General features: G+C 52.3%; 1 protein-coding gene across 1 annotated transcript in view; it reads left to right on the forward strand.

Annotated features, from left to right (window-relative positions):
* Nucleotides 1-16,816, forward strand: part of Dlg5 (discs large MAGUK scaffold protein 5) — a 103,958-nt gene that overhangs the window by 70,391 nt on the left and 16,751 nt on the right. Inside the window, exons 9-23 of the mRNA XM_027931377.3 lie at nucleotides 355-480; nucleotides 2,114-2,246; nucleotides 2,785-2,912; nucleotides 3,542-3,717; nucleotides 4,252-4,355; nucleotides 5,791-5,883; nucleotides 7,375-8,391; nucleotides 9,029-9,152; nucleotides 9,577-9,721; nucleotides 11,559-11,671; nucleotides 12,254-12,343; nucleotides 12,577-12,727; nucleotides 15,383-15,545; nucleotides 15,659-15,792; nucleotides 16,447-16,593. Coding sequence (XP_027787178.2) covers nucleotides 355-480; nucleotides 2,114-2,246; nucleotides 2,785-2,912; nucleotides 3,542-3,717; nucleotides 4,252-4,355; nucleotides 5,791-5,883; nucleotides 7,375-8,391; nucleotides 9,029-9,152; nucleotides 9,577-9,721; nucleotides 11,559-11,671; nucleotides 12,254-12,343; nucleotides 12,577-12,727; nucleotides 15,383-15,545; nucleotides 15,659-15,792; nucleotides 16,447-16,593 — 2,844 coding nt within the window. The remainder of the gene's footprint in view (nucleotides 1-354; nucleotides 481-2,113; nucleotides 2,247-2,784; nucleotides 2,913-3,541; nucleotides 3,718-4,251; nucleotides 4,356-5,790; nucleotides 5,884-7,374; nucleotides 8,392-9,028; nucleotides 9,153-9,576; nucleotides 9,722-11,558; nucleotides 11,672-12,253; nucleotides 12,344-12,576; nucleotides 12,728-15,382; nucleotides 15,546-15,658; nucleotides 15,793-16,446; nucleotides 16,594-16,816) is intronic.

A 16,816-nucleotide genomic window follows, 5' to 3' on the forward strand; every position in this document is an offset into this window, starting at 1 on the left:
GCCCTGCGTGCAGGTGGCTAAGGGAATGAGGTGAGTGCTGAAGATGGAGCCTTCCAGGTATCTGGGGTGCATCACTACAGAGGAGAGCCACTCCCTTCTCCCAAGCCTGAGTTAGAATAAGTGAGCCCGTGCAGACGGTGGTTCTTAACCTCAGGCTTACCAAGAGTGGAGCAGAAGGAGTAGAGGTCACTGGGAACCTGGTGACTGTGGGGTTTCCAAGCACTCCTTCTGGGGGTGAGGCATGTGCCTGCAGGTGTTTGGGAAGGGGCCTACCGAGCTGTTTGCTGCTGACATAAGCCCTTCCTCCGTCCCCCTGCCCCTCGAGGTCACCTTGCTCTCTGCCTTCCCTGCCAGGACACTGTGTGACAACCTGCGGCGGGAGCGGGACCGGGCAGTGAGTGAGCTGGCTGAGGCCCTGCGCAGCCTGGATGACACTCGGAAACAGAAGAACGACGTCAGCCGGGAGCTTAAGGAGCTCAAGTAGGCTTGGGTGGGCATGTACTGTGACCATGACATCCCTGCTCCCTGCAGAGCACTGAACCCAGAACACACTGGGCTTGTCCCTGTGTGCAGGCTTTGCATCCGTCCCTTCACCTTGCCTCACTTTGTCATTCTGTGAAATGGGTGTCAGTTCCGTCCCCCTGTTAGCAGGAAGACAGCAGCAGCCTGTGATAAGCCGGTGGGGGTGGAACGGGCTGTTCTGCTTGTGTTCTATGGATGCCATTTCTAAGACTATGTGGGGTGTCAGGCACTCTCTCCTTGGTCACAATACCCTCCCAGAGCGTCATCTAAACACTTGGGACCACTAGCAGAGGACTGACAATACCAAGTTCAGAGTTTAAAAATGAGTCCAGTAACCACGATGCGATCTAGAACCAGACTCTTGTCTGGTGTGCCGTCGTGGAGACAGATGGAACAGTGTGCCGAGCTCTCGGTGCACAGCGTTGGCTGCACTGGCCTGGAAAGAGGACTGGAGGCTGAGAAGCCTTCTAGAACTTGCCAGGGGGAGCCCAGCCGAGCCATCCATGCAGATCTGGGAGCCTGCTGGACACAAGAGCAGTTCACACAGATGCCAGGAGCCCAGTGGGTATCGTGGATAAATTGGAAAGGTAGCCTGGGCCCAGATTTTAGAAAGAAGGGCATCACATGTGAGTCATTGGGGGGTTGATGGGTTTCTGAGTCTTTTTTTTTCCCATTCTCTTTGTTAGATTTTCTTAAGAGCTAAAGTTTAAATTTTTGATGGACTAATTTATTTATTTTAAAAAATACTCATAATGATTTATGTCTAAGAACCCCTCACATAGTCCTAGAACTTAAAGATATTCTATTGTTTTTCTTCTAAAAGTTTTATAGTTTCATGTTATGCATTTGAATTTGTGATGTGTTTTGAGTTTGTGTGGAGGGAAGGGCTTTAGTTGAGGTTCCTCATTTTCCATGGTGTCCTGCTGTCCAGCATCATTGACCCAGGACTGTCTTTTTTTTTTTCTTTTTTAAACCTTAATTTGCTTTTTTGTGGTGCTGAAGATCAAACCCAGTTTCTCACATCTGCTAGGCAAGTGCTCTACCACTGAGTCACACCCCCTGTCCCCGGGATTGTCCTCTTCTTGATTACATCTGTACCTTGGTATTTGTGTGGTGCCATTTCCAGGTCCCTTGTTCTGTTCCATTGATCTGTGTGTCCGTCTCTCTGCGGTGTCACATAGTCTTCATAGTAGTTGGTTTTCAGTAAGTCTTAAGACCAGGTGGGGCAACTCCTCCCCCTTGATTGTCCCATTTTCAAAATGGTCAGCTGTTCTCATTCCTTTTCGTGTACATTTGGGAATAATTTTGTCTGTATCTAAAAAAGTCTCAATGGCATTTTGACCTGAACTGTTTTAAGCCTCTCGATAAATTTGGGGAGAATATGTCTTTTTAAAAAATCCCCTGTGAAAGCCCTTTGATAACCCAGGAAGCCTTGGCTGGCCCTCCAGGCGTGGCGGAAGCTGGTCTAGATAGAGGGCAAGAAAGGAGCCCCGAAGGGCTTTCGTGAATGGCAACCTTGGTGTGGAGTTGTGATGCCAGGGGATGTTTTTGCTTTCCAAAGGGACATTGCCATAGCTCTCTCTGTTCACAGGGAGCAGATGGAATCCCAGTTGGAGAAGGAGGCCCGGTTCCGGCAGTTGATGGCCCACAGCTCCCACGACTCGGCCATCGATACAGATTCCATGGAGTGGGAAACAGAAGTCGTCGAGTTTGAAAGGGAGACGGTGAGCTGCCTTGGATGGCTTTTCTCCCCGTGCTTGACATGAAGACAAGGGATGGCCCTCTGGCAGTGTCTCTGTTTCACTGCTACCATCTCAGAGAACCAGCTTTTTAAAAAATTTTAATTTATTTTTGTCTAGTTGTCAATGGACAAAATATCTTCGTTTATTTTTATGTGGTGCTGAGGGTCCAACCCAGTGCCTCACACATGCTAGGCAAGTGCTCTACCACTGAGCCCCAGCCCCAGCCTAAGGACCTGCTTTTTCCCCTGGGGTGGGAGTCCATCCTTTCTTGCAGCGGTCCAAGATGGGCTGTAGCAGTCGGTGTCCCGTGCCTCACAGTGGTGCTGCGTCGCACAGCAGAGGGAGGAGTGGAGCGCAGGGGAGGTGCTGGCAGGGATGTGTGTCTGCAGGGGCCAGAGCAGGCAGGTTGCAGCTCCCCCCAGCCTTCCATTCTGGGGACTGAGTGAGTGTGGCTTGGGGGCTTAGGAGCCAAATGTTTCTGCTCACTGCTTGGTAAAGTGTGCTGCTGCTGTCCCGACAGGAGGAGGTTGACTTGAAGGCACTTGGGTTTGACATGGCAGAAGGTGTGAATGAGCCTTGTTTCCCAGGGGACTGTGGCATATTTGTCACGAAAGTGGACAAAGGAAGCATTGCTGATGGCCGCTTAAGGTAAGAGTTAAGGATGTCTGGGTCCAATGCAGAGGACTCGGAGAGTCAGGTAGTGCTGGGATGAATGGATCCCAGCATCTGGGGATTCAGAGTCTCTCTGAGGCCTCAGGCTCAACTGCTAAGATTGGTTTAAGAGGAGACACTGTGTCTCTCAGTTGCCTCTGAATCTGGTTTTTCTCTAGTTACCAAGGGTTGTCTTTTACTTCTCTGGGTGGCAGAGGGCTCAGGTGGGATGCGTTGAAGCTGAGGACTTGTGCCACGTTCTCATTCCATGAGTTGTATTTACTAAGTACTGGTTTAAGCACTTTATATAAATGAGTTGATTAATCTTTGCAGTCCTATGAAGTCGGTGCAATTGTTGGTCCTATTTTATAGATGAGGACACTTGACACACAGAACAGCTAGGTCCCCTAGCTAGTAAGTGGCAGAGCCAGGATTTGAGCTCAGGTTGTCTAGCTCCAGCCTCTGTAAACTTAACCACTGTATGCTCCGGGGAGAGGAGCTCTTTCTGAATGTGAACGCAGGGCAACTGCTTTTTTTTTGGCATTTGACCCCTGAATGGGAGTGGTGGGGTGACCCAAAGGGCCCAGGATCCTTGTGATTGCCAGTCGGGCTGTGTCTCTCCTCAGGGTCAACGACTGGCTGCTGAGAATCAACGATGTGGACCTCATCAACAAGGACAAGAAGCAGGCCATCAAGGCCCTCCTCAATGGAGAGGGGGCCATCAACATGGTCGTGCGGCGGAGGAAGTCCCTGGGTGGGAAGGTGGTCACACCCCTGCACATAAACCTCAGTGGACAGAAAGGTAGGGAGCCTGCAGAGGTGGCAGGTGTCCTTTCTGGCTGGCAGGGCTTGCGTGTTTGCAGAAGCACATCATTCTCAGGCATGAGTTGTTGATGCCATTTAAATGCAGCCTGTGTGCTTTCCTGGCAGGGGGTTGTCTGGGTCTCGAGTGTCTGATTCACCAGACTGGGTATGACTGAGCCCCCTTATGGGTGTGACCAGGTGGGGGTACTGGGCTGGACAGTGTGCAGTCTGCTGACCTCCCCTTTTATAAGTTTCATTAACCAAGATGGGGTGGGGCCAGGTGCTATGGCACACACCTGTAATCCCAGCAGCTTGGGAGGCTGAGGCAGGAGGATCACAAGTTCAAAGCCAGCCTCAGGCACTCAGCAACTCTGTGAGACCCTGTCTCAAACTAAAATACAAAGTAGGGCTGGGGATGTGGCTCAGTGATTGAGTGCCCCTGGGTTCAATCCCCCGTACCTCAAAAAAAAAAAAAAAAAATGGGGTGGGGCAGCCAGAACAGGGTTGCCCACTACCATCCTGTGGCTTGCAGACAGCGGCATCAGTCTGGAGAGTGGAGTGTATGCTGCTGCTGTGGTACCTGGAAGCCCTGCTGCCAAAGAAGGGTCCCTCGCCGTGGGAGACAGGATTGTGGCGGTGAGTTTCAAGGATGGAGCCAGGCTGTCTGCTGCTCCGAGATGGCTGGGTTACGTATGAGACATTTGAGCAAGAAGTCACGAGCAGAGTTTTCATACATCCCTTGTTCTTGGGCATTGCACCATGTTAACATTCAAAAAGTAATTATTCTCCCCAATGGTGTCAAAATACTACTGCAGTAAACACTAGAAAATTATGAAATACAGAAAATGTCTAGGAAGGAAATAACAAACATTTGTATTGCTACCACTTAGAAAAAATATTTGCTTTATTCCCCCTTCTTGCTGTGGTACTGGAGATTGAACCCAGGGGCACTTAACCACTGAGCTATATCCCTACCCTTTTTTATTTTTTATTTTCAAAATAAGTTGAACATGCTGGCCTTGAACTTGCAATCCTCCTGCCTCAACATCTCCTTCTCAGAAGGGGTTATAGTTCATTCACCATTCCAAGACTTTTGGACTTTGAAATAGTTCCAAGTTACTAAGAGAATACAGGGAAGTCTGACCTGCCCCTCACCCGGCTCCCCCTCCATCAAAGCCAGCAAGCTGACTGTGGTGCAGCAGGTGTGCATGGTTTGTGGTTTTCTGATACATCCTTTTGTGTAACCACTGCCACAGTCAGATGTGGACCAGGGGCTACCACCACAGAGGCCTCCCTCCTGTCACCCCTTTACAGTCAGGCCCCCCTCTGCCCCAGTATCCCTTTCTTCTGGCCCCTGATTTGTTCTTCGTTATAATTTTGTCATTTTGAGAACGTCGTCTAAATGGAACCTTATAGTGGGTGACTTTGGGGTGGCTTTTTTTCACTCAGCATCAAGCCTGTGAGGACCATCGGGGGTTGCATATGTCAACAGTTTGTTCCTTGTCATTGCTGAGTAATGACATTGTTCCACAGTTTAGCCATCTACTGTCACACGTGTACTTTGAGGAAAGGTTTGAATGTATCTGAGGGATGTGGACAGACTCGAGACGGATCTCGGGCTGTTGATCTCCTCTCAACAGTGGCAGTGCCTCATTGCCTGTGGTGTTTTCTGGCTTACACGACCTTGCATGGCCTTGGTCTCAACATGCATGTTTGTCAGCTATTTCATACACGAAGGATGAAGCTGGGATATTCCACGCTGCTGATCTGGGCATCCCAGGGTTGGATGTTTCCTTGGGGTCTCTGGTGTTCTGGTCCCAGGAGGAAGGCTCCTTCTTCCGGAATGCTGTGAAGGCTTGGGTTTCATTTGCTCAGAAGCCCCTTACTGACTCTGGGCCTCACTGGGGAGGGGCTTTCACTCCTTCACCCACTCCTGACTTTGGTACCTTGAACAACCAGGCCTGCTGTCCTCCATGGGTGGTATGTGGCTGAGCCTCTGTCCTGGCAGCCCTGAGAAGAGGGCTGAGGCTTCCCTGCCAGTGGATCTGAACAGCTCTCTGTTTGGCCCTAGATCAATGGCATCGCACTGGACAACAAGTCCCTGAATGAATGTGAATCTCTGTTGCGCAGTTGCCAGGACTCCTTGACCCTCTCCCTCCTGAAGGTAAGGACCCTGCAGCCAGCTCTGCTCTCACCACTGAGGCGGTGGCCAGAGCCTCAGCTCCAACTCCAGCATACTGCTCAGCATCGTGGGGATCCTTGAAAAAAAGGCACCAATGTACAAAATGCAGAGTGTGCATAAGGCCTGGCTGGGTCCTGGCTGTATCCTGGTTGAAAAACAACAACAACAAAAAACAGCTGAAAAGACCGTTTTGGGGACAGTGGGTACAGTTGAATCTGGACTGGATAATTGGATGACAATAGAGAATTATTACTTAGGTCTGATGATGACATTGGAGTTATATATGGGGATGAGTTTATTTGAGGAGGTACAAGCTAAAGTTGTTAGTGAAATGTTAAGCTACAGCTTAACTTTTCCAGTGATCTGCAATATCACTATAGATAGACATTCAAGACAGCTTGGTAAAATCTTATGGAGTCCAGTTGGTGGGTATTCATTATACTTTCCTGTCAATTTTTCTACTTAGCTGAAAAGATAAATCTTAGAAAGTTAGAAAAAAATAGGCCCATCCATTTCATTAAGAGTAGTTTTCTAAACTACTCAGTTATTATCAAGTTAATAGGCTCTTTGGGCAGCTGTTTGAGGTTGGTGCAATCTCATGTATTCCCTGAACCAAGCCCCACCACCTCCCTACCCTCCACCCCAGGCTGTCCCTGTTATTGGCATCTGTGTTAGTTGGTACTCTTGTTCCCATTGAGGGGCCAGTGTTGATGCATTAGTGAACTTAAGTGCACAGTTTACCCGAGGATTCATTTTTCCCCCACCTTGGTGTGATATGGGAGATTGAGCCCTGGTCATTGTACATGCTAGACAAACGCTCTGCTGCTGAGCTCCCTCCCAGCCTGAGGGTTCACTCTGATGCCGTATATCCTGTGGCTTTTGACAAACGTATCCTTATGTGTATGCACCATGACAGTGTCATGTAGGATAGCTTCATGGCCCTGCAAATTCCTGTGCTCTGCCCAGTCATCTCTCCCTTCTCAGGCCTCTGACAACCACTGATCCTTGCGCTGCCTGCAGACTCTTGCCCTTCCCAGAAGGTCATGTGGTTGGAGTCATGCCGCAGTCAGCCTTTCCCCATGGCCTTCTCCACTTAGTAACGTGCGTTAGGTTCCTTCGTGTCTTTCCGTGGCTTGACAGCTCATGTCCTTTTAGTGCTGATCAATATACCATCACCTGCATTTTCTGTGAGAGATTTTTAGTGTTTAGACAGTGTATAGAACATTGTGCAACTGATCAAAGAAAGTGCTCAAAGTCAGAGAACTTTATAGTTCTGTGCATTCAAAGTGACGGAGGCCGCGAGGAGACTTCACCATCAGGGGCCGGGTGCATGCATGTGCGTTCGCCTGCATGTGCCTGTGGGTCCCTTTTGGGTGGGGGGGTGGCCCATCCTGCTCTGCTGTGGGGACGATTACCAGTGGCAACTCCAGGCCCTGCTGCCTCTTTTTCTCACCCCTCTGCAACCCTGCTTAGGTGTTCCCTCAGAGCTCCTCGTGGAGCGGCCAGAACATCTTTGAAAACATCAAGGACTCTGATAAGATGCTGAGTCTTCGGAGCCATGGCCTGGAGGCCCAGGCTCATCACAAGCGGAACTTGATGCAGCACCACAGCTCCACGCAGACGGAGCTCTTCTGCGCTGGGCTGGAAGACAGGAAGGAGCCGGGGCCCCCCGGAGGCAGCACCTCTTTTCTACACAAACCGTTCCCTGGGGGCCCCTTTCCAGTCTCCCCCCAGACCTGTCCCAGCACCTCCGAGCGCAGCTTGAGCTCCTTCCACTCCGATGCCTCTGGGGAACGTGGCTACGGGCTGGTGGACATGCGGAGCAGGCGGCCCCTGCTGCCCTTTGAGGCTGAGGTGGGCCCCTGTGGGGTAGTGGAGGCCCCTCTGGACAAGGTGGATGCTGAGGGCTCCAACAGCGGTGGGACCTGGCCCAAGGCCGTGCTCGGCTCCACAGCAGGGCCGGAGAAGCTCTCCGTTTACAAGAAGCCAAAGCAAAGAAAGTCTATCTTTGACCCAAACACTTTTAAACGTCCCCAGACGCCCCCCAAAATAGACTATTTGCTCCCAGGCCCTGGGCCTATTCACTCCCCCCAGCCCTCCAAGAGGATGGGGCCTCTGACACCCCCAAAGCCCCCCAGGAGAAGCGACTCCATCAAGTTCCAGCACAGACTGGAAACCAGTTCTGAGTCAGAGGCCACACTGGTGGGCAGCTCTCCATCTACCAGCCCACCAGGTGCCCCGCCCCCGGACGCCGACCTCGGAGAACCCATGCATGCATCACCCCCTCGCAAGGCCAGGGTCCGCATCGCCTCCAGCTACTACCCCGAAGGGGATGGGGACTCCTCCTACCTGCCAGCCAAGAAGTCCTGTGACGAGGACCTCACTTCCCAGAAGGCAGATGAGCTGGGGCAGAAGCGCCGCCGGCCAAAGTCTGCGCCTAGTTTTCGGCCCAAGCTTGCTCCGGTAGTGATTCCTGCTCAATTCCTGGAGGTAGAGCTCAGCCCTAGGTGGGGGGAGTTGGCCATGGGAATCCTGCAGAGTGGCCCTGCACTGGCGTCCCCACTTGTGCTTGACTGGCTTTTTCACTGTTAACTAGTGTGCATGTGGGGGAGTGGGCTGGGGTGGAGGGAAGCACAGAGGACATAGCGTTTGATATGCTTTTTCAATAAGAAGCCTTTGAACTTGTACCACAAAGTCAAGTGACACAGACTTGCACTTGAAGGGTTTGAAGACATGAGCGACATGTGTGAGACTATTTACAGGCAGCAGGGTGGTCTGATCATGTGTGCTGTAGTTGTTTCTAGAAGGGAGCGATTGCCGGGAGCCAAGACCCTCTGAGGCACCAGTGTATATGCTGAGGCATGCAGTTGTGAGCCGGGTGCGTGCCCACCTGCTCACCTTCCACCCCCAGAGGCTGTTTCTTGGAAAGGGTAGAGTCTTCCTTTGCAGTTGTCTTCAGAAGGGCTTGTGAAGGAAGCTGTGTGAGGCAACGTGAGTGGGCGGTGACTTCTGCCCTACTGCTCACGTCCTATGCTGGAGTAGAAGGAGCTCGTGCATGAGGGACAGAAGTTGACTTGCACATAGACCCACTATCTCCAGAAAATACTCCTCGTCTTTGATTCTACAGGAGCAGAAGTGCATCCCAGCTAGTGGAGAGCTCTCCCCCGAGGTGCAGGAGTGGTCCCCTTACTCACCAGGGCATTCCAGCCGGCATGGGAACCCCCCGCTCTACCCCAACAGGCCATCCGTGGGTGAGTGGGCTGGACAGGTGCTGGGAGAAGGGTCAGCTGTGTGGTCTCCAGGGAGAGGGGAGGCACATATTTCATGGCTGTCATGGGTCTTCAACCCCGAGGCCCAGAGAAATAGGAATTGCTGCCCTATCCAGACTGGTTGGTCATCTATGTCATATCTTAGTTTGTTGGAACTAACTTGCTTGTCCCCATGGCAGCCTGGGCAATGGTGCAAGAGGGATCTCCCTTTTTACAGCTGGGGAAAGTCCAATAGCCAAAGCCAGTTAGCAAATTGGTGGTTAAAACTCTTATTTCCCTATAATAGAGTTTTTTCCCCCAAAAGACCGTGGCCACCACCCTGGTATACAGGAGAGGGTGTAGGCAAGTCCAGGGCTGTCGGGGCAGGTGCTTTGGGGGCCATTGTTCTCATCCAGCCCATTTCTAGGAACTGTTCCCCGGAGCATGACCCCCAGCACTGCTGTGAGCTCCATCCTGCGGAACCCCATCTACACTGTGCGCAGCCACAGGGTTGGCCCTTGCAGCTCTCCACCTGTGCCCCGAGATGCTGGCCCCCAGGGCTTGCCTCCCAGGTATGCAAAGGTACCCTACCCTTTCCTGTGCTCTAGTCGTCCAGTGCCACAGGTGCAGAGAGGCTGTGGGCAGAGAAGCTTCCTTGGCTAGCTGGGAAGAGGCTGGGTGGAGCAGCACTGGAGCCAAGGGACAGGGAACCTGGGGCTCCTCTGTGAGTTCACCAGCGTGGATTCTCAACAGGTGATAGTGACAGCAGCTCATGTCCCGTTGCCATGCTCAGATCTTCAGCCACACCCTCTTCCCTCAGGCTTCTGAGCTAAATACTTTTATATTGCCTCTGCTGTAGGGATGAGAGCTTTCAAAAGTGAATGGGGCAAAACTGCATTCAGGGATCATTTCTGTATTTCATTATTAGAAAACTTCCTTGGATTGTGTAGAGCACTGATGAATCTCATTTATTAAATGAGAAACCTAGCATTAAAAAAGATCAACTCTAGATAGGGCAGAGGGGTGGAAGGGGAAGGGAGGGGCATGAGGTTAGCGATGATGGTGGAATGTGATGGACATTATTATCCAAAGTACATGTATGAAGGCACGAATTGGTGTGAGTATACTTTGTACAACCAGAGATATTAAAAATGGTGCTCTGTATGTGTAACATGAATTGTAATGCATTCCACTGTCAAATATAAATTTAAAAAATAATTAAATAAATAAAAACTTAAAAAGGGGGAAGGAATAAAAACTAAAATGAATAATTAAATAAATTAGCAAACCCAAGTTGTCAAAAAGTGGGTAGGCTGACTCAAGATCACTCTTACAAATTTTTATTGAGTACCTTTTATGTTCCAAGAACTAGACTAGTTCTGTGGGGAGACCGTGGTGGACCACAGAGATGAGCTTCCTACTCATGAGGTGCTTTTGTTCAAGTGTGGGAGGCAAATAAACATGTACAGGGTACTTTGAAGTGGTGCAGAGTGGCTCTGAAGACAGTAAGACAGGGTGACAGGCTGGGCTATGTCTGAGAAGACAGTGGCCACTAAACTGCACAAACTGAAGTGGGGCATCCAGACAGAAGTGTCATTGATGCTGAGGCTGAAATCCTGGGAGCTTGGCAGGCGGGCAGTGAGTCAGGAGGAGACCCCAGGTTGGCCAGCACAAACCCTATAGGACCTACAGCCATAATAAAGAGTTGGATTTTCTTTTCCCTAGCCCCCCAACCTCCCGCCCACTTCAGTCCCAGGGATTGAGCTCAGGGCCTTGTGCAGGCTAGAAATGTTCTACCACTGAGCTACACCCCCAGGTCTTTATTTTTTATTTTGAGACATAGTCTCACTGAGCTGCCCAGGCTGCCCTCAAACTTGTGATCCTCCCACCTCAGCGTCCCAAGTAACTGGGGTCCCAGACAGCCATCGCAGCCTGGCTTAGAGTTGGGGTTTTACTCTGAGTATGGCGGAGACCACAGGAGGGCTTTAAGCAGGAAGGTGGCGTCTCTGTACATTGTGGGAACCTGACCGCAGGGAGCCGGGCTCTCTGCCACCACTCTCTGCTTTCCTGGTTACACTGTTCAGAGTGACTCATGTAGTACTTCTCCAAGGTCCTGGGGCCCATGCGGCCTCTCCCTGTCCTCGTTCTGGGCCCACCTGGGTTGCAGAGCCTGTTTTCCTTGTAGCAGACCCTTCCTTCCAGTGAGCGCAGTCTGTCCCTGCCATTGACCTGGAGGTGACTCTGGCTTGCCCTGTGTTTGTGGCCCTCTTAGATGCCACCTCTGAGAAGTGGTGGGGCAGGCTGCTGTCCTGGGCCTGTGGTGAGGGAGGCCTAGGCCGTCACAGTTCATCCCTGGTGGCCACCTCTGGTCCTGGTCCTCACAAACCCTCCCCTCTGGTTCTCTCCCAGTGTCCAGCACCAGGGCCGCCTGAGCCTGGACCTCAGCCACAGGGCCAGCAGTGACTATGCTGAGATGAGAGCCTCCCACGGGTCTAACTCGCTGCCTTCCAGCGCCCGCCTCGGTAATTACTGCTTGGACCCTGGGCTGCAGTGGGCACCTGCATCCTAATTCCCAGATCTCGTGGTGGGCTGCCCACATGAGCTCCTCTCTCTCCTGGGGCTAAGCACAGCTCCTTCCTTGGAGGGCCCATGACTTTCACACCCATGCTGCACCCGGAGCTGTGCTCTTTGCCCGCAGCCTGCGGCCCCTCGGATCCTTGCTTCCTCTCCCTGAACTTGTTGGCTATCCTGGGGTGTTTGTATGGCTGCTCGCTCAGGGTCACCTAGAGGAGAGGCTTATATGGCCTTGTAAGGAGACCCTGGGGAAATCTTGGTTGTTGGGGAGAGGAGACCGAGCAGCTGCCTGTATCTCGTGGGTCTCCATGAGTGGTGCTCCTGTTCTGGAGACAGACTCCAGGCCTGCCCACTTCTGCCAATACTAGAGGCCAAGTATCTGTTTCTTGCAACTGCTCCACATCCAGGCTCTCTCAGAGCTGCATGGCAGGCCCAGCTTTGCATGCTACCATCCTGACTGCCAAGCCATGGGAGGGGTCGGGGGTGGTGTTTAATCACAAGGCCTGATGTCCCATCTTCTTTTGGAACAGGGTCTTCCAGTAACTTGCAGTTCAAGGCAGAACGCATTAAGATCCCATTAACGCCGAGGTACCCTCGGTCTGTCATGGGCTCTGACAGAGGTAAGCACTTGTGGGCATGCCCCTCCCGCTGCTCATCCCACTGCCTCCTTTTGTCCCCGCCTGGGTTCCCTGGGTGCAGATTGTAGTTTGCCAGTCCTTTCAGTCAGTGGGTAAAGGTGTCCTGAGCCCAGGCGGGGCCTGATGCTGGGGGGTGGCAGGCAGCTGCAGCCCAGCGTCCAGACCCTGCGGTTGATGTGGGGCCCCGTGTCCTCGCGCCTCTCCTCTCTTGACAGGTTCGTTGTCACATTCCGAATGCAGCACCCCTCCTCAGTCGCCCCTCAACATTGACACCCTGTCCACTTGTAGCCAGTCCCAGACCTCTGCCTCTACATTGCCCAGGATTGCTGTCAACCCTGCGTCCCTCGGGGAGCGGAGGAAGGACAGGTGAGTGTGCATGGGAATTCGTGGCCTGGGCCAACCACTGGATGGCACATCTGGACCACTAGCCAGTGCTTGGGTGTGGGGTGGGCTTGCTCGTGGCGGGGGGGGGGGGCGTTGGATTAGAATTTGCTTTGATTTGAAACGGGACTCAGCCAATCTTCTTTAGGTCATCTAGCACCTATGTACCTTGTTCCAGCAAGTCACTAGTATTTTCTGTGAGGCACTTATGTAGGAACTGTGGCCCAGCCTGGCCCCAGCGGGAGGGGGTGCATGTGTCACATGCAACCAAGCAACCCGTCAGCACCCTGCTGTGCAAAAGAGCCGGGGACTGCTCCCCCGGAGGGAAAAGTATGCACATCCTTGTCCCCCAGTGCTATTGTGCAATTAAAGACAAGATTGAACACGTGTGTCCTGGCTGAGCAACAGCTTATTAATTAAACATCATCCCTTTTTCCTGATTCTGAAGTTCACTCTCATAGACTCATAGAAATTTGGGAGTTAGTTAGAAAAGTAGAAAAAAGAAAAAAGTTACCTGTAGTCTCAGAAATTCACTTGTTATACACACACATACACACACACACACATTTTTAATGTATGTTTTATTATTTGTCATCTTATATACATAATCATGTTTCCTCTAGTTATTATTATTTTTTACTCTCTTTTGGTGGCACAAGGGATTGAACCCAGGGCCTTGCTCGTGCTAGGCGAGTACTTTGCCACTGAGCTACATCCCCAACCCTGACCTTATATTTTAAGTGATTTAGAGCATTATAAGTATAATTTATTAACATGTTTTACAAAGCAGCATTGTTGTTCCAAGAAAGCTCGTGTGTAGAGTATAAAATTTAAATCATTCAGAAGACTGAGAAATAAAGATCACCTCAGATCACCACACTCACTCCTGGGCAAGGCCCTCCACAGAAATCTGCATAGGTACAGACGTAAACATGCATGTGGGCTCCGTGTGGCATTGTCCCATCTGCTTTTGCAGTCCACAGTGGTCCCTACTTCTTTGGGTGTTAGTCACTCCTGATTCGGAGGATCATTTATAGTGGCTTTTATATGAGCAGGTTACCTGCTCCTTTGTGGGGAAACATGTTTGGGTGGAGGTGGAGCAGAGGACAGGGTAGTCATGGTGAGGAACCAGGAGCCGTAGACAGAAGCCAGCTGTGCAGTGCCTGTGGGCTGGCACAAGAAGGCAGCCTCAGCCCACTCTGGTTCCTGCCCCACTGTGTGGATGGCGTTAGGGCGGCTGCCGGCTACAGGTTCTCACCGCTCTAAACCACTTCCATACTTACCCACTTTATAATTCTTCCCTTGACCTGCCAACTGCACCTGACCTGGCACTCTAGTACTTGTTGAGTTGTACAAGTGACTGGTGCAGGCCAGCTCAGGTGCAGTTGGCAGGTCAAGGGAAGAATTATAAAGTGGGTAGGTTTGGAAGGTGGGAGTGAACAAAGAATTGTAAGCATTTTAATTTCTTTGTCTTTTTTTTTAAGGTGCTGGGGATTGAACCCAGGGCCTTGTGCATGCAAGGCAAGCACTCTACCCACTGAGCTATAGCCCCAGCCCAGCATTTTAATTTCTGCTATTCTAAGAGGGCCTGGCCCTAAGCAGCGGGACCCAGGCCGAGGCCTGCTGAGGTTGTGGGCTGCCGGAGCTCTGTGGCAGGGGTGCTGGTTCAAGTGCCCCCCTCCCAACTCATTTGTTGCCACACAGATCTGTCCATGGGCTCTAGAGGGGACCCAAGGGTGGGCATCAGACCATCCTTCTCTTAGTTTTTGGCCTCACTTTTTTTTTCGTGTCCCAGAGGAAGAAGGCCCAGGGCTGGTGAAGCTCGGGCCGTGGGGGTGGGGGGGCACTTTGTGTCGCTCGCTGTCTGTTTTCTGTAGTCGTAGGCGTCTGAGTCGTCTTCCTTCTGAGTGTCCCTTCTCTCCTTTCCAACTTTGGTGCCATCCAGATGTCTCTTCCGCCACAGATCTCTTCTGAGGCTGCCTGTGGCCGCCAGGCCCAGGTCCTCCTCGCTGAGGAGTCTGAGGTTGGCCCTACACGAGGCTCCCCTGAGCCCCTGCCTCCTGGTGCCCTTGGGCAGCAGGTGCATGGTCCCAGCCTTGCTCTCTGCCTCCCTCTCCCTCCTTCTCCATGGCTTGGGTTTGCAGCAGCTTAATTTCCATGATCAGTTTGCGTCACCCCCATGTAGCCAGTACATACAAAGACTGACGTTTTGTGTCATCTCTTCTTGGTGTGAACGTCATCCCAGGAGCCATCTCTTTTCCTGGAGGGGGGGTGGTCATGAGGACCCCTCCCTCAGGGGTTGTAAATTGCATGCTGTGAGGCAGCTTCTCTCATAAATGAAGCTTCTCTCATAAAATGAAGATATGTGAGTTTTCTCCCACGTGCATTTTGGTGTTCCTGTGTCTTTGGGGCTGGGTGTTTCCTTGTCCATTTGGGTGTGCTGTTTTGTATTGCATGAAGTTTTGGGAATGTGTATCCTTTTTCATATCGAAGCTGGTTCATCATGTCCCCATCCAGCCATATCATCATAGCAGCACCCGGCTCCAGGGTCCTCTCTGTACACCTGAGCGCATGCCTGATCTGCCTCCCCTAGCCTGTCCTTTGTGTCTGAGTCCTCGACACCTTTGGCTCTTTTCCCAGGCCTTACGTGGAGGAACCACGCCATGTGAAGGTACAGAAGGGCTCAGAGCCTTTGGGCATCTCCATTGTGAGTGGAGAGAAGGGCGGCATCTACGTCTCCAAAGTGACCACCGGCAGCATTGCCCACCAGGCTGGCCTTGAGTATGGGGACCAGTTACTTGAGGTAGGAGGGAATGGCCCTTCTTCTCTTCTCCTCCACCCCTGAAAAAGCAGTGCTTGAAGTCCATGTCCACAGCTCCCGCCCCATCCCTGAGCCCACCCTGGGTGTCTCTCCAGTTCAATGGCATTAACCTGCGGAGTGCCACAGAGCAGCAGGCCCGGCTCATCATAGGGCAACAGTGTGACACCATCACCATCCTGGCCCAGTACAACCCACATATGCACCAGCTTGGCAGCCACTCCCGCTCCAGGTGAGTGCTGGGGGCCAAGGGGTGGGTGTGATGGTGTGCTGCTCACCATGGGGAGGCCTGGGGTGTCCACAGCGAATGCTGGGGGTTCTGTTGCTGGTCAGGGGAGTTGACTAGCCTTGGGCTTTGGGAAAAGGGCACACATTGAGAGTATCTCTCCTCCTGAAATGGGGTGTGGGAATACGTGGCGGGAGGCCCACTGCCGGTAGGGCCCTATGATAACTAGTAACCGAGGCTCTGGAGCAGGCTTCATACACAGTGCTTGGCTCTGTCCATGAGCGGGTGTCAGATGCCTGCTCTATGTGCCCCTGTGCTGTGGGTCACAGGGAAGAAGATAGGAGGGACAGTGTGTCCTGCAGGGTCCTACTCATGGCTCAGAGAGACAGGATGCAGAAGCCAGGAAAAGGGACAGTGACCTCATGTGTCCCCTAGGCTGGATGCCTTTGGAGAGGATTCCTGAGCTGAGGACAGGCAGTCCTGTGGAGCAGGTGACACAGTCCCAGCACCTGATGAATCTTCCCTTCCAGGGCTCAGTGCTGTGTGACCTGTTCCCTATTTGCAGTGCAAACCCAGTTGTCCCTGGTGGGGGCATGGCCCTGGGTGGTGTGTGCCACATGTTCTGTGCTTTTCCTTACTCCTCTTGTCTTCCCTCCCTAGCTCCCACCTGGACCCTGCCGGTGCCCACGCCACTCTCCAGGGCAGTGGTAGCACCACCCCAGAGCACCCCTCTGTCATTGATCCGCTCATGGAGCAGGACGAGGGTCCTGGCACACCCCCAGCCAAGCAGAACACCCCTTGCTCCAGGTCAGCACATGCATGCTGTGGGCTTGTCCTCTGTCCACCTAGCCCGAGTGGGATGGAACACATCCCTTAGGGGTGTGGGTGCCAGGCAGCTGATCTCAGACTGTGCTGCCGACCACATACCCAGGTGTCCAGGGTGAAAGGGGGAGACACTTTTCCTTTTTCCTTCCTCTCTTCCTTCTTTCCTTCCCTCTTTCTCTTGTTTTCTCACTGACTCATTTGTTGC

This window comes from Marmota flaviventris, chromosome 4, assembly GCF_047511675.1.
Source record: "Marmota flaviventris isolate mMarFla1 chromosome 4, mMarFla1.hap1, whole genome shotgun sequence".
Classification (NCBI taxonomy): Eukaryota; Metazoa; Chordata; class Mammalia; order Rodentia; family Sciuridae; genus Marmota; species Marmota flaviventris.